The sequence below is a fragment of the Calliphora vicina genome, chromosome 2 (genome assembly GCF_958450345.1).
Source record: "Calliphora vicina chromosome 2, idCalVici1.1, whole genome shotgun sequence".
NCBI classification, from domain to species: Eukaryota; Metazoa; Arthropoda; class Insecta; order Diptera; family Calliphoridae; genus Calliphora; species Calliphora vicina.
Genome location: NC_088781.1, coordinates 99,114,514 through 99,139,126, shown reverse-complemented (window position 1 = coordinate 99,139,126; position 24,613 = coordinate 99,114,514). Strand labels below are relative to the sequence as shown.

The 24,613-nt window shown below is 30.9% G+C and overlaps 1 protein-coding gene across 2 annotated transcripts in view; it reads left to right on the top strand.

Annotated features, from left to right (window-relative positions):
• Window positions 1-24,613, top strand: part of Mondo (mondo) — a 97,538-nt gene that overhangs the window by 33,007 nt on the left and 39,918 nt on the right. For both annotated transcript variants that reach the window (XM_065502392.1, XM_065502391.1), the window contains exon 4: window positions 23,098-23,171. In XM_065502392.1, the coding sequence (XP_065358464.1) occupies window positions 23,098-23,171 (74 nt within the window). The remainder of the gene's footprint in view (window positions 1-23,097; window positions 23,172-24,613) is intronic.

The window sequence follows — 24,613 nt, the reverse complement described above, 5'->3', positions numbered from 1 at the left end:
TTTATAATTTTTGTAACGAACGAGTTTTTACTCATATACATATATATTTATTAATAAAGTGGGTATAATGGGTGGCTTTTCTAAAGTTTTGAAGGAATTTTTGTGGTGACAAAGAATGATTTTCTATAAATATATATATTATTATAATTTGGGAATTATGGGTCAGGTGTGATGATAAAATGTTAATTTATGATATTAAGTTGGAAAAAATTAAGAAAATAATAATATAATAATAAAAATAATAACAATTAACCTTTATAAACAGTTGCTATGTTGTCAATTATTTAACAAATATTTGTAACGACTCCGGCGCAAAATACAAAATATGATGCGACTGCGACAATAAATATTTAACATTTTTATTTTCACAATGGCTTGGCAAGAGATAAATTTACGATTAAACAACAACAAAAGCGAACGAAAAATTTTAGGTATACAAAAAATAATAAATAAAAAAATGTTTGAGTTTGTAAAGATGAACGAACAAAAGAAACAATAACAAAAACTATGCACTTGAATTGTTTACACTTGTTGTTTATTAGTAAAAAAAAAAAAATATTTAAAAAAAAACAACTACAAACACTATGGCAATTAACAATAACCAGAGGAAATTAACCACTCAGAGAGATGCTGTTTTGATAGATGTTGTTACTGTCAATTTAGGTGGTGTTGTCGTGTTTAGAACATGTATTGACATGCGTTTTCTTATATTTGGATTTTAAATATGTTCATATTGATTTTGTTTTTTATTTATTTTTTTTCTATATAAACTTTATTTTTGCTTTATTTCATTATTTGTTTTGCCACGCTTAAACACAATTCTTAAAACTTTTATTTTTAATGACAATTAATTCTCCGTTTGTAAAACAACAACTTAATAAGAGACCGTTTAACAGAACAACCGACTCGCTGACCGATTGGCGCTTTAAACACTCGCTGGCTGACTATCAATACAAACGAACAAACGCACGAATTATATGTATTTGTGTTTTCACCTAAATATGTACGATCAACAAACTCTTGAAACGATCACTCTGACGTATGAGTGTTGTATGAATCGAGTATACGCCTCAAGTGTGTTGTTAACAGGCTTATGAAGATAACTTGACTGTTTTATTTTCTGTTCATTCTTCTTGGTTTTTATAACTAAATAAATACTAACATTCTCTCCCCTCACGGTATATCACCGTAAAAGGGTTGTATACTAAAAATACACTTGATATTTGTTCGACGGCCTATTGAAGAGATAAGCTAAGGGATTGATCAACGTAATGAAATGTATACATATCATGAATCATATTTGTCTATGGAAAATAAATCATTTTTATAGACGTGATTGTGGGCTGGCGAAATTGTTTAAAACTTGAAAAATATGAAATGCACGTTGTGAATTTTCAAATGATCGACTACTGTAGTTTACATGATAGATATAACTTGATCACTTATCAGTCTTATCTGTCGTTAAATATCATTCATAAAATAGTGTTTCTGATAGTGAAAAATCTATTGTGTTGCCATCTTTGGCATGATGTTTCTTGAAGTGTAATGTAATTAATTTTCATAGGCGTGATAATAAAGATTTAGTTCTTGAACTATGATTTCGTGATATTTTTTTTTAGTTATTTATGATTAGATCAATACAAACAAGTATGTTCATGTTTGAATTACTATACTGCTGGTACTTCCATCCTTGGGTGTCCGTCTTAAGTAATGCCACATTCATCCTTGTGAACTGACCTTGAGAGGGCGCTAGTTTTAATCATACTATTTATGTTTAACTTCTCGTTAAGTTTTTATATTCCTTTTTTTGTTAATTTTTATAGATATACATATTTTTTTGATATTCGTTTTTTGAACTTTGTAGAGTAAAGTTTATTTCTTCTTAAATTTTGAATTATATCGAGTTTTTAATTTGAATTTGTTAATAAAAACCTAAAAATTTTGTACAACATCAAAATAGAAGAAAGCAAAAGGAAAGTGGTTTTTATTTAATAAAACAAAACAATTTATATTGAAATCAACCCTCATTTATTGTTTTGTCAAGTTGTTTTGAGACTTGATAAAAAATTTTACAGGTCCCACAAAAAATTGGCAAAGTTAATTGGTAGCTTAACATTTGGTCCAGACGAACCGGATACTTTGGTGGGACACATTTTTGCTGAAATATAGAAAGAGGTGATTTTTGATTTTTGTTTGTTTTAATATTCTGGTTAGAATATAAAATTCTACCAATAAAAACAACAAAACATTTATTTTGTTAGCCATACATCATCAAGGTAATGTATTGTCTTGATCTGCATTATCAATGGTGGTTTGTGTATTAGCTAACCAGTATTTTTATCAACACTAAATAAAGGTGGTGTCTTGAGTCGTACTGTTTTTAGCTCAACAACACTATCTTCGTATGACAGATGTCAATACTTGACGTTTTGTTTTTTTTTTGTATACATACATAAAAGAAAAATAACACACAACATAAAAGAAAACAACTTCTACATTTTTTGTCGTCATATTTTTTAAAATCGAAAATTATTAGAGAAAAGTGAACAAAGTAAAAAAAATAATTGCATAATTAAGCAGGAAAACTCAGTAAATAATTGGACGGACCGTAGGAAAACGTGCAAGTGTCTACAGATTCGTAAATTACACAATCAATTTAGTGTCAAAATCTGTCCAGTGACTTTTTAAGTGCAATCTTAGCAACGTGATCACGACTTGTGAAGAGATTATCAACGAATTCTTATACATTTAAACAATATTTATGGATTTTGCATAATATTCCAACCATTTGGAATATTCGGAAGCTATTTAATCTTAATTGGAATCTGGAAACAGGGTGCTGTAATCGCTACAAAGCCAACGAAAGTGAGTGGCCACTACCAACCAACCAACAGGTCTTCGGTGTGTAATATGAAAGCTTAAGAAGACCATTACTAATTGCTACAACACAAACGTATCATTTATTGGCACTGCTGGCATCGTTCATCATACAACCCATAGTAAAAAATTCCAACAAGAAATTTTGCAAAATTCGCTGGCAAATAGAAACAAAAGGAAAAATTAGTTTTCAAGGTATTTATCATACTTTATAATACAATTGTTTCTATTTCTAAAGAAAAAATTCGCACAGCATATGCTATAAACTTGTAAATTGTTAAAAATTAATAATTCACAAGGAAATTATTAAATACAAACACAAAATAAAAACGCGATTTTGGATTGTTGTTTCATAATTAGAGAATAATTTTACTAGGATCTCACGGTGTTCGGACACTTTTAAAACGCTTTTTACCACTTTTATGAAAAGAATCATCAAAGAATTGTTTATATTGTGCATGTCTAGAGAAAGGAACTTTTTTAACCATATAGGTTTCATCAATATTGGTGGACAATAGCATACTTAAAGTGTACCATATAAAAAAGGTGTTTTTTTATATATGAGATTATTGTTGTTTTGGAGGTACAAGTTTAAGGTGTTACTAAAGTTTGTAATCAAATCTATTAAAGATTTTTTAAGGCACTAATTGATGCTTATAGTTTGTTTGTAAAGGAAACAATTGATTGATTTGCGACAATTATTATTAATCTTTATGTATGAAGCTCAACTGAATCATTTTTTAGAATAATAAACACGAATGATTATAAAATCGATAAGACAGTTTTGTCAGTTCGTAAATATATATGTAAAATTTAGTGTGTTCTAATTAGAAAATTATAGAGGAAAGTCTACACAATAAGACACATTAAAATCAATAAGATCATCTGTCGGTTTCAACATCAAATCTGTCTGCCTGTTAAATTGGTTTGTTTTTATTAATACACATTGAGATAAATATTGCTGTTGTTGTGATCCAATACAACATAGAGCAACACAGAATCAACCAGCCAGAAACTCACGTGAAACAACAAGATCAGTGTCAACATATTGGACTTATCCATCCGACAATTCTGCTCATGGGAACAAGTGGTAAGCGGAAAAGTTAATAGTTTTTAATTGCATTGGTTTTTTGAAAAAATTGAGAAACGCTTAAAACAGGTTTATAAATTTTAGGCAAAACTTTATAAATCATATTTATAAACGTTTAATAGCTTAAAATTTTTATATACCAGTATTAAGTGTACAAATTTAAAAAAGTTGAAATTAACTAATTTTAATTCGAATTTGAAGCATTCTTTTTGCTTTTTTTCTTTAAAAAAAAGGACGTTAAAGATACATTTTTATAAATTCGGAATAATATAAAAATTTATTGCAATTACTAAACATTATTTTAACTACGTAGGGGAATAAGTTCCACTAAAATAATATTTGATTTTGTTTCATATTCCTCCGGCATTAAGGCTAAAGTTTTTTTTAAATCTACAATAAATTTTTTTCTGAACAACATCGTAAAATTGCAAGTATTTTTTCTTGGTGTGATACGAAATTTTTATTCTAAAATTTTTTTTGGTGTTCAAGTGAGAATTCTTGTGTTTTCACTACGGTTTATCGATTTTTTTAAAAAAAAAAAACTTATTGTGAAACTTTAAGAGTTTTTACTTTTTTTTTCTGTTGAAATTTTTTATTTTGCTATTTGAAACTTCTAACATTTTTGGACCTTTTTTAAATAATAGTGTTTCTTTTAAGTTTTTGGTATTTTTTGAAGAAAGAAAGGAGTCTCTTTGATTGTATTTTTAATATTAATTTGTCGAAATAATGGGTAAATCCGATAATTTAGACAAATTTGAAATGATGGCAAAATTATTTCTCGAATTTGAGAAAGATTACCACGAAATGCCACAGGAAAGTAGGAACTCATTTACTGTAGACATTCAGAAAGAAGAATTTAAATCTTTATGGGAGAAGGTAAAAGATGCCTATGAGTTTTTTATTACAAGTAAGCCCATGTTAGATTCTGATGAGCATTGTGATCAAGCAACACGGCTTTTTAAAGAATGTAGATTGGCCTACATTACTGTGGCTGCTCTAATGGGTGAGCTGTCGCAATCTTTTGTTAATAAATCGATTCTTACCTCTACGCAATATGGTCAAGGACCTAGCGAATCTTCAGCCACTGTGGTGAATAATAGATCCAGCCATCATATGAAATTGCCACCATGCACGATGGAGGTTTTTACAGGCGATTATAAATCATGGCCATCTTTTCGGGATATGTTCACCGCAGTTTACATTAATTGTGATGATCTAACTGGCGTTGAAAAACTTTTTTATTTGAGACAGTTTACTTCTGGTGAATCACTAGAAATTGTAAAAAATTCCCCATTGACAAATGAAGGTTTTGCAAACGCATGGAAAAATTTAACTGAGGCTTATGAGAACAAGAGAATTTTAGTGAATAGTCAACTAAAGATTCTATTTAATCTTGTACCCGTTAAGACTGAATCTGCAAAAGAGATAAAAAGGCTACAAAGGGACATCAATAATTGCATGTCTGTCCTAAATTTACACGGCATAGATATTTCGACTTGGGATCCAATCTTTGTATATCTTTGTTCCATAAATTTGCCTGTCCTTACCTTGTCATTATGGGAACAAAATGTTAAAAATAAAAAGGAGATTCCTAAATGGTCTCAAATGGACACATTTTTAACCGATCGTTTTCAGTCTTTGGAAACTGTCTTTGACATAAGGAATGGTGGTCAAATAAAGACAGATTTCGAGAATTCTGGGCATTCTTCTAGAAATAAATCGACAAGAGACAATAGGGTTAATAACAATAATAATTGCAAATTTTCTGCTGAAAGAGTTAGAACCTTTCAGGCAAAGGTCTCGAAACAATCCTGTGCTTTGTGTTCGGAGAATCATTTATTAAGATTGTGTTCAAAGTTTATTGAAATGAATCCAGGGGAAAGGTTTTTGGTGGTGAAGAAAAATAATCTTTGTATCAATTGTTTAGGTAATGGCCATAAATTGGATAGTTGTGGTAGTAAATATGGTTGCTTAATATGCAAATTGAAACATAATACTATGTTACACAGGGAAGTTACGAGCTCGTCGAATAGTGATAGTAGCCAAGAAAGACCAAGTACCAGTCAAGCAGCGACACAGAGTCGAACAATCCAAAATTGTTTTGCAACTGCCAAACAACAAGTATTATTGGGAACGGCCATGGTAACTATTTTATCCCGTGGTGAAGTTTTTTCTGCAAGAGCTTTGATTGATTCTGGTTCTCAGGCTACTTTCATTTCGGAAAGACTGCAGAAAAAGCTTAATTTGCCTATTAGTAACATCAGCGCTAAAGTATCTGGATTGAATGGTGCATTAGCAGGTTCTGTTCAGAAGCAATGTTCGTTTGTTCTGGGCTCTGATAAAGATCCATGTTTTAGATTGGAGATAAATGGTCTCGTTTTGCCAAAATTAACTGGGAAACTACCCGTGGATTCAGTGGACGTGTCCAAGTTCTCCCTATCGGATTTAGAACTAGCAGATCCAAATTTTGCAAAAAGTTGTCAAATTGATATTTTGATTGGTGGTGATAACTATCCTAGAATCATGCTCGATGGTGTTAGGAAAAATGTAATAGGGAATTTGATGGCTCAAGAAACCCATTTTGGTTGGATTTTGACGGGTCCCCTTTCTAGTACTGGACAAGAAGTTTACACCACAACCGTTTCATATTTCACGGATGTCAGTTTGGACAAACAGCTTGAGAAATTTTGGATTTTGGAAGAGCCACCACAATTTTCTTCAATTACTCCTGAAGATAAATATTGTGAAGATCATTTCAAAAGAAATGTGAGAAGAACTCCTCAGGGACGATATATGGTTTCGTTACCGTTCAAAACACAATATGTAGAAAATAGATGTTTAGGGCATTCGCGGGAAAAGGCAAGAAAACAATTTTTGCGGAACGAAGTTTCGTTAAGTAAAAATTTAGACTTAAAGAAGGAATATGATAATGTTTTAGGTGAATATGAAGTATTGAATCATATGGTCGAAACTAAATTTGTTGAATCAGAATATTCTAGAAGCTTTTATTTGCCACACCATGCGGTTTTTAAACCTGAAAGTTCTTCAACAAAAGTAAGAGTGGTTTTTAATGCTTCTGCCCGCAGTTCTTCTGGCTTAAGCCTTAATGACATTTTGTACCCTGGACCAATTTTACAAAATGATTTGATGTTGTTGATAACAAGATGGCGCTTTTATCGGTATGTTTTTAATGGTGATATTGAGAAAATGTATCGCCAAATTTTAGTTGATCCTAAGGAAACAAAATTGCAAAGAATTGTGTTCCGCAGAAAATCCAATGAAGATTTAAAAGAGTATGAGTTGAAAACCGTTACTTTCGGTGTTAATTGTGCACCTTTTTTGGCAATTAGGACTTTGCTTCAATTAGCTGAAGACGTAGAAGATAAATGGCCCTTAGCATCCAAAATTTTACGACACATGATGTATGTGGACGATGCTTTAGCAGGAGCGCACGAAATTTCTTTAGCTGTAAAAGCTCGCGATCAACTTATCTTAGCTCTGTCATCTGCTGGGTTTTCTATGAGGAAATGGACATCAAATAATGAGCGAATTCTTCAAGGTATTTCGAAAGAAGATCTTTTGAATGAAAATTTTTTGGAAATTAATGACGAAAGCGTAGCTAAAACATTGGGTATACGGTGGAATGCGAGAACTGACAGATTTTATTTTTCCACTTCCGCATTCTCTTCAAAAGAAAGGTTTACAAAAAGGGAGGTCTTATCCACTATTGCTAAGCTTTTTGATCCAGCTGGATGGTTAGGACCAATAGTAGTAATAGCAAAAATACTGATGCAGCAAATATGGAGCGAAAAAACTAAATGGGATGATGATATTTCAGAGGCTGCCTTAATAAAATGGAAACAATTTCTTTGTGATTACCCAGCAATAAATGATATTCAGATTTATCGCTGGATTGGTTTTAAGCCTTCTACAACTCTTGAGGTACATGGATTTTGTGATGCTTCGGAGAAAGCATATGGGGCTTGTATTTATATTCGGGTTTATGATGATGAAAGTATAATAAATTCAAATTTACTAATAGCTAAATCTAGGGTTGCCCCACTTAAAACTATTTCGTTACCCCGTCTTGAGCTTTGTGGAGCTCTTTTGTTATCAGACCTGTTGCAAACTGTTCGAAAAGAATTTAAGTTAGAAAAGAATCAAACAAAGTTTTACACTTGGAGTGACTCGATGATTGTTTTAGCATGGCTGCAAAAACCTCCTAATTCGTGGACAACATTTGTGGCTAATAGAGTTTCTAAAATTATTACCAGAACTGGAAATGAATGTTGGAGACATATAAACTCTAAAGATAATCCTGCTGATCTAATAAGTCGTGGTATTCGTCCACAAGACTTAGTTAACAACTCCCTTTGGTGGAATGGTCCATCATGGCTTTGTTCTCCCCAGAATTTTTGGCTATCTCCATCATCGAGAGATTTTGGTACAAGTGAGGAGCAAAGAGTACATAAAGTTTTTTTCTCATATTTTGAATCGTATACGGATCTTTTAGAACATTTTTCGTCATACGCAAGAGCTCTTAGAGTAATGGCTTACGTATATAGAGCTATTGATAGAATTTTAAAAGTTAATAAAGATTGGATTACTACTTTAGAGGTATCATCTGAGGAACTGAATTTAGTAAAAGAGAAACTAATTATAATCGCACAAAAAGTTGAGTTTGCCCATGAATATTATGAACTTTCATGTAGAAAATCTTTAACTAAAAGTAAAGTACTAAATCTAAATCCTTTTTTGGACGAAAGGGGTTTAATGAGGGTAGGAGGTCGTTTGGCAAATGCTCCAAATTTGCAATACAATGAAAAATTTCCCATTTTATTACCAAGCAGCTGTCATTTTGCTAAAATTCTTGTGAAATTTATTCACGAAATTACTTTACATGGTGGTAATCAGCTAATGTTAAGAGTATTAAGGACACAATTTTTCATACCTCGGGCTAAAAATTTGATAAAGACTGTGATTGGTCGGTGTAAGACATGTACAATTAGGAAAAAGCAGACACAGAGTCAGATTATGGCAGCACTTCCTACAGCTCGTACCGTTATCTCTCGTCCTTTTACCACGACTGGCGTGGACTTTACTGGACCTTTCGAAATTAAGAATTATACTGGCCGAGCCTGTTTAATAACAAAAGGATATGTTTGTGTTTTTATTTGCTTCGCTACAAAAGCAATCCATTTAGAAGCCGTTAGCAGCTTATCAACTCCAGCGTTCTTGGGAGCATTTTCTAGATTTATTTCCCGTCGTGGTTGTCCTAGGAATATGTATTCAGATAATGGGACTAATTTTGTTGGAGCATCTAGAGTACTACAAACTGAATTTCGTTGTTTTCTTCGTGATGTAGGTGCCGAAGTAAATGCGAGTTATGCACACCAAGGTATTAAATGGCATTTCAACCCTGCTAGCGCTCCCCATATGGGTGGATTATGGGAATCAGGTGTTAAAAGTTTTAAACACCATTTTCGAAGGATTGCAGGAGGTTTAAAATATACCTTTGAGGAATTCTCTACATTACTAGCTCGAATTGAATCTTGTCTTAATTCGAGACCCTTGTGTCCATTATCCGACAGTTTTGAATGTTTAGATTGTTTGACTCCAGGCCATTTTCTTACTGGCGGACCACTACTTGCTCCCCCAGAAGTTGAAGTTTTGGAACGTCCAATTTCGGTTATAAATCGTTGGCAGAGAGTTAAAGCGTTAAATCAACGATTATGTTCTAGATGGAAGGATGAGTATCTGAAAGATCTCCAAAAACGAAATAAGTGGAAATTCGCACTGAAAGATCTGGAAGTCGGCGATATGGTAGTTATTAAGGAAGATAACATGCCGACTAATGAATGGCGTTTAGGTCGGGTAGAAAAATTACATAGGGGTAAGGATGGCCACGTTAGAGTTGTAGGGGTAAAAACAGCACGAGGCTCAATAATAAGACCAGTTGTGAAGCTCGTAGTTCTTCCAACTTATTAGCTCTTTAAATTTATATTTATTATAGGAACATGGTCAAGCCTAGTAAATATGCTGAAGGTCGTCGTACGACAAAGAAAATGGTTTGCCGAGTCTGCTTGAAAGATCATCCTTTACGTTTCTGCCGGAAGTTCTTGCAAGTTGAATATGAGGAGAGAATGCGGCTGGTATCGATCTATCGATATTGTGCGGGCTGTTTAAGTCACGACCATACCTGGCGTACTTGCGAGAGTACTGGCAAGTGTAAACGTTGTGGTGATATGCATCACACATTATTGCACAAGGGTAGTAGACCTAGTACGTCGGCCCGAAAGAATACCAAACGTTTACGTCGTGGACCTAGTTCGTCCAACCGACACGAAAAAAAAGGACCCAGTTCGTCCGATAACTCCGCCAGTGGGCCTCGTTCGCCCGTTGGTCATAATGATGAGAGACCTAGTACGTCTCAAGCCCTGGTTCTGAGTTCATCAAAGAACCGACACACCCGCCCTCGAGAAAAATCTAAGCGTTCGAGTCAAGCCCAACGAATCGTCAACGAGGACATTATGACCTTGCCAGTGCTTCAAATTAGGGAAACAATACTTCTTAAGCCCACGGCGATAATAAGGTTGGAAGCAGCTGGAAGATTTGTGAATGAACGCGTGTTGATTGATCCAAGTGCTGCGTGTTCAGTCGTTTCGGATGAGTTGGTGCGTCGTATCTCTGGTCGAAGAGTTCGAGTTGCGAAGAAGGAAAGATGCTTCCTTAAACTTGGTGGACAATATGGCATTAGTGCCACAATAGAGACTTATGCTGAGATAAGGAAGAATTACAAGATCGTTACCCCAGCTAAGTCAATTGAAAGCAAGATAGTGGATGAATTTCCGGGTTTGCAGTTAGCTGATCCACAATTTAATGTGGCTGCTCCAGTTATGATGATGATAGGAGGTGACGTGTACAGCCAAATAATTAGAAACGGCATATATGGAGGAACCCTAGGCAAACCATTGGCCCAATTTTCGATATTTGGCTACTTAATCTCTGGACCATGTTCATATTAACAGTAACTTTTAATACATTTACATTTACTAATGGAATAAAAATCATGGATTTTAGTTTTTGAACTCAATGTTTTTATTTTTAGTTCTTTTTTCTTTTTTAAGTTTTTTAGGTGAATTGGTTGCTGTACAGCAAGGCCGGCGGGATGTTCATGTTTGAATTACTATACTGCTGGTACTTCCATCCTTGGGTGTCCGTCTTAAGTAATGCCACATTCATCCTTGTGAACTGACCTTGAGAGGGCGCTAGTTTTAATCATACTATTTATGTTTAACTTCTCGTTAAGTTTTTATATTCCTTTTTTTGTTAATTTTTATAGATATACATATTTTTTTGATATTCGTTTTTTGAACTTTGTAGAGTAAAGTTTATTTCTTCTTAAATTTTGAATTATATCGAGTTTTTAATTTGAATTTGTTAATAAAAACCTAAAAATTTTGTACAACATCAAAATAGAAGAAAGCAAAAGGAAAGTGGTTTTTATTTAATAAAACAAAACAATTTATATTGAAATCAACCCTCATTTATTGTTTTGTCAAGTTGTTTTGAGACTTGATAAAAAATTTTACAGGTCCCACAAAAAATTGGCAAAGTTAATTGGTAGCTTAACATTTGTATTGATCTAATCATAAATAACTAAAAAAAAATATCACGAAATCATAGTTCAAGAACTAAATCTTTATTATCACGCCTATGAAAATTAATTACATTACACTTCAAGAAACATCATGCCAAAGATGGCAACACAATAGATTTTTCACTATCAGAAACACTATTTTATGAATGATATTTAACGACAGATAAGACTGATAAGTGATCAAGTTATATCTATCATGTAAACTACAGTAGTCGATCATTTGAAAATTCACAACGTGCATTTCATATTTTTCAAGTTTTAAACAATTTCGCCAGCCCACAATCACGTCTATAAAAATGATTTATTTTCCATAGACAAATATGATTCATGATATGTATACATTTCATTACGTTGATCAATCCCTTAGCTTATCTCTTCAATAGGCCGTCGAACAAATATCAAGTGTATTTTTAGTATACAACCCTTTTACGGTGATATACCGTGAGGGGAGAGAATGTTAGTATTTATTTAGTTATAAAAACCAAGAAGAATGAACAGAAAATAAAACAGTCAAGTTATCTTCATAAGCCTGTTAACAACACACTTGAGGCGTATACTCGATTCATACAACACTCATACGTCAGAGTGATCGTTTCAAGAGTTTGTTGATCGTACATATTTAGGTGAAAACACAAATACATATAATTCGTGCGTTTGTTCGTTTGTATTGATAGTCAGCCAGCGAGTGTTTAAAGCGCCAATCGGTCAGCGAGTCGGTTGTTCTGTTAAACGGTCTCTTATTAAGTTGTTGTTTTACAAACGGAGAATTAATTGTCATTAAAAATAAAAGTTTTAAGAATTGTGTTTAAGCGTGGCAAAACAAATAATGAAATAAAGCAAAAATAAAGTTTATATAGAAAAAAAATAAATAAAAAACAAAATCAATATGAACATATTTAAAATCCAAATATAAGAAAACGCATGTCAATACATGTTCTAAACACGACAACACCACCTAAATTGACAGTAACAACATCTATCAAAACAGCATCTCTCTGAGTGGTTAATTTCCTCTGGTTATTGTTAATTGCCATAGTGTTTGTAGTTGTTTTTTTTTAAATATTTTTTTTTTTTTTACTAATAAACAACAAGTGTAAACAATTCAAGTGCATAGTTTTTGTTATTGTTTCTTTTGTTCGTTCATCTTTACAAACTCAAACATTTTTTTATTTATTATTTTTTGTATACCTAAAATTTTTCGTTCGCTTTTGTTGTTGTTTAATCGTAAATTTATCTCTTGCCAAGCCATTGTGAAAATAAAAATGTTAAATATTTATTGTCGCAGTCGCATCATATTTTGTATTTTGCGCCGGAGTCGTTACAAATATTTGTTAAATAATTGACAACATAGCAACTGTTTATAAAGGTTAATTGTTATTATTTTTATTATTATATTATTATTTTCTTAATTTTTTCCAACTTAATATCATAAATTAACATTTTATCATCACACCTGACCCATAATTCCCAAATTATAATAATATATATATTTATAGAAAATCATTCTTTGTCACCACAAAAATTCCTTCAAAACTTTAGAAAAGCCACCCATTATACCCACTTTATTAATAAATATATATGTATATGAGTAAAAACTCGTTCGTTACAAAAATTATAAAAAATTGAAATAACTATTAATTCTGGTAGACCTTCTCTATGTTGCAATTTATTTATTTTTTTCAAATGTAGTGTTTTAGTCAAAAATGGAGTAACATCTAAGAATTTAAAACATTCGACTAATTTGGTCCATTTAATCAGCCGCTACATGTTTTTCGTGTTTATGTGTAACGAGCGATTTCACCTACTCATATGTATATAAGTTTGTCTCATTCTTGATCTAATGTCCGTCTGCCTGTTTGTGTAAATCACTCTCACATTCAAAATATACAAACGCAATTAATAAGAATCACACAAAATGTTTGTTGTAAATCAGCAAAATGGGTTTAGTAAAAATTAAAGGCCCAGCTAACGTGCATAACCTAACTCAAGCAACTGTCAAAAATTGACGAAAAGCCTGTCAAATGCATAAATAAATTAATGTACTTACATTAATTCAATTAATCGGGTTTCTGGTGTAATCGGTTAATCGAGCAAATAATTAATCGGGGTTTTGATTTAATCGGTTAATAATCGGTTAATTTTAAATTATTCGATTAACCGAATAATTTATATTTTAAATTTAAACTGAAAAACAAACAAAACATAACAATTCAACAATCCTTTTTATATACAAGTGTGAGTTTTTTTTTAGGATTTTAGTGAGATTTTCTGAAAAAATCATTAAACATTAAAGAAAATAATTTAAATATTTTCCTTTTAAATGATTTTTTTCTACAGTTTTAATAAAAGTTGACTTGGAAAAAACTCTATCACTGATTGTCGTTGTTGGAGAAATTAAATGTAATGCATGATAAAGAATATCCAATTTCTCAGTTCTTTTTTAAGTTTTTTCTACATTTTTTTAGATTTTAAATACTTTTAATAGTTTCTTTAAGTTCTGATAAAAGACTCGTTTCTGTAATGTCCTCCGACTCATTTGGACAAAGTTAATCATAGAACATTCTAGAAAAAGGTCATTTCCAAATTCCTTATGGCGTTTTCTTTTCTGACACAAAATGTTGCCAACATATTTTGTACCATTTATTAAAAGTTACCCATAGCCTCATAATGTTTTACATTTTTAACAATATAACAAGAACCATTACCATTTATGCAATTTTCTTTTATGTACCTTCTAAATGTTGTAAAACTATACATTTTGCTGTTTCAAAAGTGCTGCATTTCTAACCCTTCGATAAAATTGAGGGTGAAACGTATAGCATATCTTCGGGGTTTTAGGGCAACATTATTTGAAAAGAACACGTTATACCCTTACCAAACTACATTTGTTTTAGAAAAGAACACAGAAAAGGGTAAAAGGCAGAATAAAGACATCATTTATGCCAGAAAAGAAAACGCCATTAGTTTCCGTTTTGGACCTATACTTCAAAAAAACAATTGTTAGAAGGGAATGGTCATGAGTTAAGACATACAATTTGAGTGTTTAATGTGCTGTTTTTCTATAGCGAACGAGTACTTTGAGTGGAGATTTAACATGTGTTTTGTTATTGTAACAAAAACAAAATACATGTAAAATTTCGACTCAAAGCACTCGTTCGCTAAAGAAAAACAGCACATAAAACTATATTTCTATATAAAGTTCAAAAAAAAAGAAATTTCGGTTAATCGGTTAATCGACACAAATTAATCGGTTTATTTGTTATTTGAAAATCGGCAATTTTAAATTATTCGAACAGTTAACCGACAAAAATTAATCGGTTAGCCGATTGTTGCATTTTTATGTAACATTTGCATTTCTTGTGAGTAATTCCTATTAAGAAGTACCAAAAATTACAACGGTGTATTTTTTTAGTTTGTATTATTGAATTGTAAACAATTTTTTCATATCAATAAATAAAAACATACAAATTTTGAAATTGTGTTGATTTTTAATTAATCGATCGCGCCTTCTATTTCTTTAAAATATACTCTTACAAATTCAAACAACAGCTGATTCCATACGAAATGTGTGATCAATTTAGTACTTTGCTTAAGCAAATATCAGTTTATGAAACTCAAGCTATTATGATTTAATTCCGTAAATAATTTTGTTTAAGATATTTTATAAAATAAATAAATATTTTAACTTACAGTGAATAGCTCTTTTTATGACTGATAAATCCATGATAAAGTTTAATTTATAAATATGGACATAAAAACAACTCACATCTGACATGATTATGCACCTTAACAAATAGAAAATAATATCACAATCTTATGAAATAAACAATTCACTATTAATTTTCAATTCACTATATAATTCAATATTAATAGAAATTTGCCAGCTTATATTAAGCTCTTATTTTAACTAACTGCCATCGACTAGTCATTCTCGGCTGGCTAGTCTGAATTCTGAAAAACGACTGACTAAAGAAAAACAAGTAATTAATTTAAAAAAATAAGAAAATAACCTTTAATAATTAAAAAACAATATATATAAATATAAAAATATATATTTAGGGGTATATAATAATCACATTATATACATATATAATAATCACAACTATCACTATCTAAAATATATTCTTGAACTTTTCATCACGTTCAGTTGCTATATATTGTTGATGTTATTTACTTACTATTTGTTTATTATTTTCGATATACTAGAACACAGTTCTTTAAAATGTACAACCGATTATGACCTTTACATTTTCTCTCTCTCTCGTTTCAAAAACAACAACCTAGATATTTTCAAAAGAGAGTAATATTTCGTCCATAAAGACGGGAGAAAACTCGTGTAAACTTTTGGTACTTATTTTTTTTTTTAACTTATTTTTTTAACAAATAAACTTAAAAATTTGTACTTTTTTCTTTCATTCTAAATTAATTTAAAAATTAAATTAGGTACATATTTTGTGTACTTAAACTTTGTAGCTTATAAAGTTTTTTTTATAAATTTATTATATTAATGAACATGGGGGGGGGGATTCCATGGGGGACATACATGTACATTTGTTTCTTCCGGTGTTACTTTTTAAATGAATTTGCACCATAAAAGTGTTCCTTTTTAAGCTTTCTTTTTTTCATCTGATAGTGATTTCTATTCTTTTAAATAAATAAACTTAATGAGTTTTCCAATAGGAACATAACATCTTTGAGTTTTATTAAAGCACCCTTAAACTTTTTATAGGATCTGACAATGTCAAAACGTCAGTCACGAACGAGCAGGTTTGATTAGGATGAATAGAGGGGCAGTAATATGGACCATACCCATTTCGATTATAGAAATATGCCCGTTTCGGCATGTTGTGCGCTCTTAAGGAATGTTCTTTCCCATTTTAAAAACAATGATATGCTAGTTTGTTCAATATAATTTTTAAGTGTTCATCTTGAAAATTGGGGATTTGTAAAGCTTGGGACAAGGATTTCTAATTTCCCGAACTTTTGACCTTCACGGGACGAAATTAACAAATCGTTTAATTCCCTGGAATTCCCGGAAACATTTTAATACTAAATTAAACCAAAAACCGACTGAAAGAATACCGATCAGCGCTTTCAAAAGAACTATAAAATATCTATATAATAACTATGGTTGCATAATGTTGTTCCAAACTTTTTAAGGGTTTCTATTTTAATAGTGGCATCTGATCGGTATTGTGAAACTCGTAGTTTTTTTTAGTCGGTATAAAAAATAGAATTGGAGAGACTTGCCGGTACAAGCAAGTATGTACCCCTCTTCTTTCTTATTTCCTCTATCTCCTATAAACTCAGACTTGCGGGAAGGAAATTTTCTGTGTGTAAAAGCAGACTTAGAGTTTTAATAAATACGAGTTCGAGTTTTGATATCAATCCACTTCAAACATTTAATTTTGCGAAAAGTTCGTAGCCATCAATCAAAATATGTAACAAGAATAATTAGTTATTTTGATTTGATACATTGTGGCGAATTATGCATAAAGATCTTGTCCTACGCCCCTACAAAATCATTTGAAGTGCCAAAACCTCGCCGATTGGACTCTGCAAAAATATACTGATTATTGGTCAGAATTGGATGGAAGTTGAAGTTTGGTAATTGTCTTTAAGCAGTACTAAATGCCTGTTTATTTGGAAAGTTGTACTAAGAGATATCGATATTTGGCTTATTTTAAAAGTAGAGTTCCCAATCGTAAAAAAATTTAACGGGAATTTTTTAATTTAAATTCTCGTGAATTTGAGAATATCTTTATCAGTTTTATTTATAAAATCTGAATATTATTTCTGCACATTCATAATACAATAAATTCTTTGTGATTTGTTCCAAATCGAATGATTCGATTATATCCATCGATGTTTGCGAATTTTTCTAACCCAAACTAAAATTTTTCTGCCACAACAGAAAAATTCGGTAATTTGATAGAATCATTTGATTATTAATAAATTCAATTATCACAACCAAAACTATTTTCTCTGTTCGACATTAGGAGGAAAATTTTCATTTCTAGTAGGTCGACTGGTTTTGTAAGTTCTTAATGGAAATATTAAGATTAAATTTAGTTGGAGCTCTTAAATTTTTTAATAAAAGTACATATCGTAACCTAAAATGCCAAATAACGTACATCATTTCAAAACTGGTTAAAGTCACAGTTCGGTATCATATAAGACGTTAGAACTGATCCCTTATCCCGATTTATAATTAAAAATATAAATTTTCAAATATCTCTAAAAAATCTCATAATTTATGCTTTAAAATAGAATTTAAACCAGAACGTTGATTTCACGTGCTCTTATCTGATATTTTTCTTTTATTCTTCATTTTGATAATCTTTGAAACTTTTTCCACACAAATAGATTGCTATTCCAACAAGTGTAAATCTAAATATAAATAATAAAACTCAAGATATTTTTAACTTTTTGGTTAGACATACTAATTATAAAAGATTAAAATTTATCTTTGTTATAAAATTAAAAAAAATACCTTTTTTCACTGAAATTGAACATTTGAAGAAAACATGCAAAACTACTAGACTTGATGACTAGCTTTTAGAATTCTAAACCAATAAAATACGTGACATTTTGGTTATTTATTTGAAAGCAATAAGTTTAAATATTAATTATTGATTGACACCCATAGTGACAACAGATGGCGAGAATATATTATAAAATATGGAATATTTATAACGAAAACAAACATTTCAAACTATTATCGTGGAATTAATATTTGTTGCCATGTTAAAAGATTAGTTGTTGAAAAAAAAATTAATTAAATCAAATCTGTATACTCTATATTATACGATTAAGTATAGTAAACACATATAGAAGTATAGAATTAATAAAACTTTTTAAAGTTTTTTTATATAAAAAATGTACCAATTAATAATTTAAAGAAAACTATTTAAAACATGTAAGAGTTTTATATTCGGCAGTGTCGAATCCTATACCACCACCCACCGGTTTTTGTACATTTTGTATAAAAAACATTTTCAATGCCCTAATTTTATATGAATATCACTATTCTATATATATTTATTAAGGTGGAGCGATAATGTATGAAATTTTTTTTGTTTTTTGTTTTGGAATAGCGATATAAAGTTGCCTTTTAATGAGTAAGTTTAAAGAAAGATTACTTACCTATTTTGATGTTTTGAGGTGCCCCAACACAATTGAAAATAAAAAAATTGCCTATTTTTCATATGGTCATTAAACAACCTTATCTTATATACACATCTGCTCAAAATAATAGATACACCAAAATTTATTTTTTAAAAACGAAAAAAAATAATGGTATATTGTAAAATTATAAAAAAAATTCAGTCGATTTTTATTTATAGTTAAAAGGAGAGTAAAAAACAAAAACAAAATATTTCATAATTAATAATAAATATTATAAAGTAAATTAAATTTCTTAAATTTCGAAAAATTTGGTCCTCATAATAATAGATACATTTTTAAAAATTCTTATTAAACAAAAGCTAATAAATTTTATCTTAAAAAAATTAGTTTATTATTAAAGTAAAGCTAGTATCCAGTATATCCATCCACCTTTGTTTTGTAAAACTTTCTCCACTCTTCTGGGCATACTGGATATCAAGTTCTGACACTTCTCCAATGGAATCTCGTACCATATTTTTTGCGTTTTCTCCCATAAATCGTCTTTATTTTTGAAAACTTCCTTCGAAAGCCTTATCTTTAATTCACTCCACAAGTTTTCTATTGGGTTTAAATCAGGGGATTGGCTGGGCCAGCTTAAAACAGGTACGTTATTCTCCAAGAACCAGTTTTTAACTAATCTTGAACTATGTTTTGGGTCGTTGTCCTGCTGGAATGTCCATATTAATGGCATATTTTCCGATGCATATGGAAGCATTACGTTTTCCAATATGTCTCTATACCCACTAGCATTCATGGTATCTTCTATTCGGAATATCGGACCAACACCATTCCATGAAAAGCAACCCCAAACCATTATGTTTCCCCCGCAATGTTTACCGTATTTTTTGTAAATTTAACGTGGAATTCTTTTCCTTTTGGTCGGCGTACATTTCTTTGGCAGTCGTTTCCAAACAAATTTATTTTTGTTTCGTCGCTCCATAAAATATTTCTCCATTTTTTTTCGCCTTCACACCCGGACCATTGTAAGTGCTCTTTAGCAAATTCTAATCTTGTCTTGATATTTTTTTGGCGCATTAGTGGCACTTTTCTGGCAATTCTTCCCGGCAATTTAGCTTGTAAAAGACGACGACGAACTGTTTGTGGACTGATTTCGTTACATAGCTCCGCAGAAATAGCTTTCGATGATATGAAAGGGTCTTTTTTAACCATAAGGACGATCCGCCTATCTGTTTCTGGACTGGTTTTCTTTGGTCTACCGCGAGTTTCTCTTTTTTGTTTTTTAGATAAAGCATTTTGGACAAAATGTAAAGATCTTCCTATGCTCTTTGCTATTTCCCGTAATGATTTTCCTTGATTTCTCATCGTTTGAACAATTTTTTTCTCATCTTCGGTACAATGATGATTTCGTCCCATTTTCTTCAAAAGAGTCCTATTTTTTATAAAATTGTTGCTAAAATTTAAATTATACTTACTGTTTCACGTAAATAGGAACAAAAAATTGCACAAAAAAAAAAATTGTATATAAACAAATTACAAATTACTGATGTGTATCTATTTTTATGAGCAAATAATTTTTTGTAATTCAAATAAATTCGTTTTTAAAAATCAACATGAAAGCAAATAGTTGCCAGATTTTTGACTGACATGACATTGCCAGATAGAAATTTTAATAATATGATGTATTCTTAACGCTTGCGAGGAAATTTTCAATGTTACCGCCATTTAAATTTTTTCCAATTAGGTGTATCTATTATTTTGAGCAGATGTGTATATATCTATATTAGGGTATTCAATCGATTAACCGTTAATCGGTTAATTCAAAAATTCCGGGTAAAACTTGGAATTTTTTATTTTGAGTCCAGTCAACTTTAATAAGGAAGCCTACCTAAAGTATGCGGTACAAATTTAGATATTTCATTTGTAAATTAATAATAACAGGCAGGTGTATGTGGGTTGGAGAAACTTGAGGGACTAATATTTATGTATCATAGCGCCATATTCCGAGAAGATATTTGCATGGTTGCTAGAGGAAATAATGTACGGATTAATACCATTTTCAATACAAATTGTTCTTTTAAAAAAGTTTTGAAAAATATCAACTTTTTTGGAGGTTGTCTCACATTTTGGTCCGAAATTCTACTTGACCGATTTTGCTAATTTTCTATACCAAACATTTCTGATCAATAAAAAACATTTGAGGAAAATTTCATCCCCTAACGTACCTTCAACATACGGAGAGACAACACCATCTTTTTGGTGTTGGGTATAAAAACGATAAATCAATACACTATCCTACCGACAAATCCTTTGATATGTCAATTTAGGCAACTTTTAAAAATATACAGGGGTTCTCATTTAGTAATTCTTTTTTTGTTGGAATTCATAGAGTACGGAAATAATTATGATTTTTCTCAATCACATTTTTTGGAAAGCTATTTTAATTTGATTTTTCATTAAAATAAGAAAACAAATATTATACTCCCTCACAATCTAATAGGGCCCATACACAACACCATCGTTATTGAGCAATCAAGTGATTGTGCAATTAAACTTGAAGCACACAATACACCAGCATGCTGGTACAAAATTAATTTTTTACCAAAAATTTGTGGAAACGGTTATAATGAATAATGATAAAATTTGTGGTGCACTTATTATTGCTATTATCCTAAAACGAAAAATTAGCAAAAATAATCGTGTTTGGATGAAGAAATGGATAGAAAACAAAGGGGAACTAGAATATACTAAACTTCTAAAAGCGCAGAAGGTGATGATGGTACATTTTCCTTCTCTGGAACATTCCTGATCTTCCAAAAATTGAGTTTATCGTAATACCACAACGAAGACTCAAACATCATCTGTTCCTGCAGCAGATTTTTCACTTTTTTGGTCGAAAAACTTGTAATTTGTTCGAAATTTGTTCTTTTTACCACTTTTTCTCTATTTGCTTCTTGGTCCACCTCTTTTACCATTCCGTACTTTTAACTTTCCATATGCAAGGCATTGTTTTCTTTCGAGAAATGCTCCCCAAAATATTTTTTCTTTGGCATTCATATTTAAATTATTTTATTTTTTTGACGATTTAAATTTTATGAGCTAATTTTACAACACACGATTCAATCATGCTGATACAATCAAAAAAATATCAAACTGTTTTTGATTATGCACCAGCAGCTGGTACAATCACACCACAAGCTCATACACGATCAATCAGCTGGCACAATCACTTGATTGCACAATTATATGGTGTTGTGTATGGGCCCTATAAGTTGATGAAATGAAATTTTTCTTTTTTAAAAAACTTAAAAGACCGTATAACACAGCAATTTTTCAGTCGCTTTTCAAAAAGTATATACATATATCGTTCCAAAAGAAACAATTTTAAAATTAATTTCAGAAGAACCATACCTATGATTTTTATTAGTTTTTCGAATATTTGGGCTCATTCGCCAAAATATGGCCAAAAAATTTGTTTTTATCGTAAAATCGCAAAATTTATATCGCAGGTACAGAAAAACTGTAGGATTTATTGAAATACTTTTTTCACATTTTTATTCCCTATTATGTTATCAATAAATCCCCATGTGATGATCAAAAAATTCTAAAATTTGTTTAACAAAAATCTTAAAATGGAGTTTTGAAACTGCCGTTAAAAAAATAATTTTTTTTGGTCATACCTGCGAATAGGTTAACGGTTTCCTACTAAAACAAAAACTTACATACAAGTAAATATGGATATATTTTAAGTAAAAATTAGATTTTTTCAAATATTTCTCAAAATATGTTAATTTTGTTACTACATTTCTTGTTCTAGTTGCCTGAGACACATTAATGACCTGGCGAATTTTTAATAACTTTAAGATTTTTTTACCAATTTTTTTGGTTTTATATATCATTAGAACGACAATTACGTAAACATTTCGATTATTTTAAATTAAATTGCAAAAGTAATTTTTTAATGGCAAAATTTTAACAAAAACTGAAAAAATTGCATATTTTCCCCCTGAAAATGCACTTCAAAACTTTGAGCGATGAGCGGCACGGGTTGCCCTTCTTAGAACAAGCTAAATCAAATTTTGGTAGTACTTTAGGTCATTGCGAAAGTATTCAGCGGGTACCGTTTCAACATTTCAAACATTCTAAGGGACACTCTAGTATACTACATGGAATTTGGATGTTGGAGAAAAAACATGCATTTGAATATAAATCTATCCCGTATTTATGAGTCATTCAAAATTTCAATTCATTGCATTTAACTCTTCCTTTATTATTTTTTCTTATTAAGTTTATGTTTATGATTAATCAAATAATTAATGCTATTTTTTAATCTACTTTATTTCAGTTATACTCAAACGTAGGACACCGGTGTGCCAATTTGCCTCACCATTGGATGTTGATATTCATAGCAACCCGCAAGTAAGTGTTTCAATGTTTCACTTTCTACATATCTCTAATTTCCATAGATTAGTTAAAATACTATTTGTTTAAATATACTTACTCGTATGTATGCTCATTCACTTAGTAATACTCGACATAATTAATAATATTTAGACCCATAATCAAATTCATCTCGCTCGTCACCTAGTCACCGACTAGAAAGACGTCACGACATATCGTCTTATCGTCAACTACTTACCCCGTTTATAATGTTCACTCTTTTTATGCGTGATTTGCACGAGTTATGCGTAAGTGTGGCCTCATCTACATAAATATATGAATGTGCGACTAACATACATATTCGCATAGAATTTTACTATAAATTTTTACCTTTAAATTATAGCGTATATTATGCAGTATATATTTGTCATGTTTTTTTTCTTTGCTTCTTGTTTTGGTTTAGTTTAATGTTTGGCTTACTGATAAGCACAGTCGGCCGGTCGTCGATCGTCTTATAATAATATTTTACTCTATTCATGTGTTTTGTTTTTGGTGCACGTGATGTGACAAAGCATTTATTATTGTTTTTTTGTTCGGGGTTTTGATTTATTTTGCTAAATTTAGGCGCAAACAGAAATAATAATAAACAAGTAAGAGTGCTATATTCGGCTATGCCGAATCTTATATACCCTTCACCTTTGTTGTGGATGCATTATTTTTTATAATTAGTATATATGTATGTACATTGCCCACTTTCAGCGTACAGCATCCTAAATTTATCAAGAACACAAAAAACAACAACAACGCCAAACGAAACAAAACACCAAAAGAAAAAACAAAATACGCAAGGCAATGAAACCAACACACATCCAAACATACGTTTAATTGTATAAAAAACAACAACATCGACAAAAGAAACAAAATACGCAAAGCATGCACATTCAAACATACTATTTGTTGATTTTTTGTCAAAAAAACCAACACACAACCAAACAAAAGTTTAGTTGTATAAAAAACAACAACAACGCCAAAAGAAACAAAACACAAAAAAAAACAAAATACGAAAAGCTTGCACATTTCATACGTTTTGTTGTTTTTTTGTCAAAAAAACCAACACACAACCAAACAAACGTTTAGTTGTATAAAAAACAACAACAACGCCAAAAGAAACAAAACACAAAAAAAAACAAATTACACAAAGCTTGCACATCCAAGCATACGTTTTGTTGTTTTTTTGTCAAAGCATGCAATACATTGTGTTTTTTGATGAAATTTTCAGAGGTTGTCTCGGATTTTTGCTCATATCTCCGTTATTTATGGACGGATTTTGCTGATTTTAAATAGCAAAATTCTCGAAAGTATGTCTGACAGAATTGTTGAAGATTTGGATCCCGAAGATATCTGGGGCCTTCAGAAAATTGATTTCAACAGACAGACAGACAGACAGACGGACAGACAGACAGACAGACAGACAGACGGAC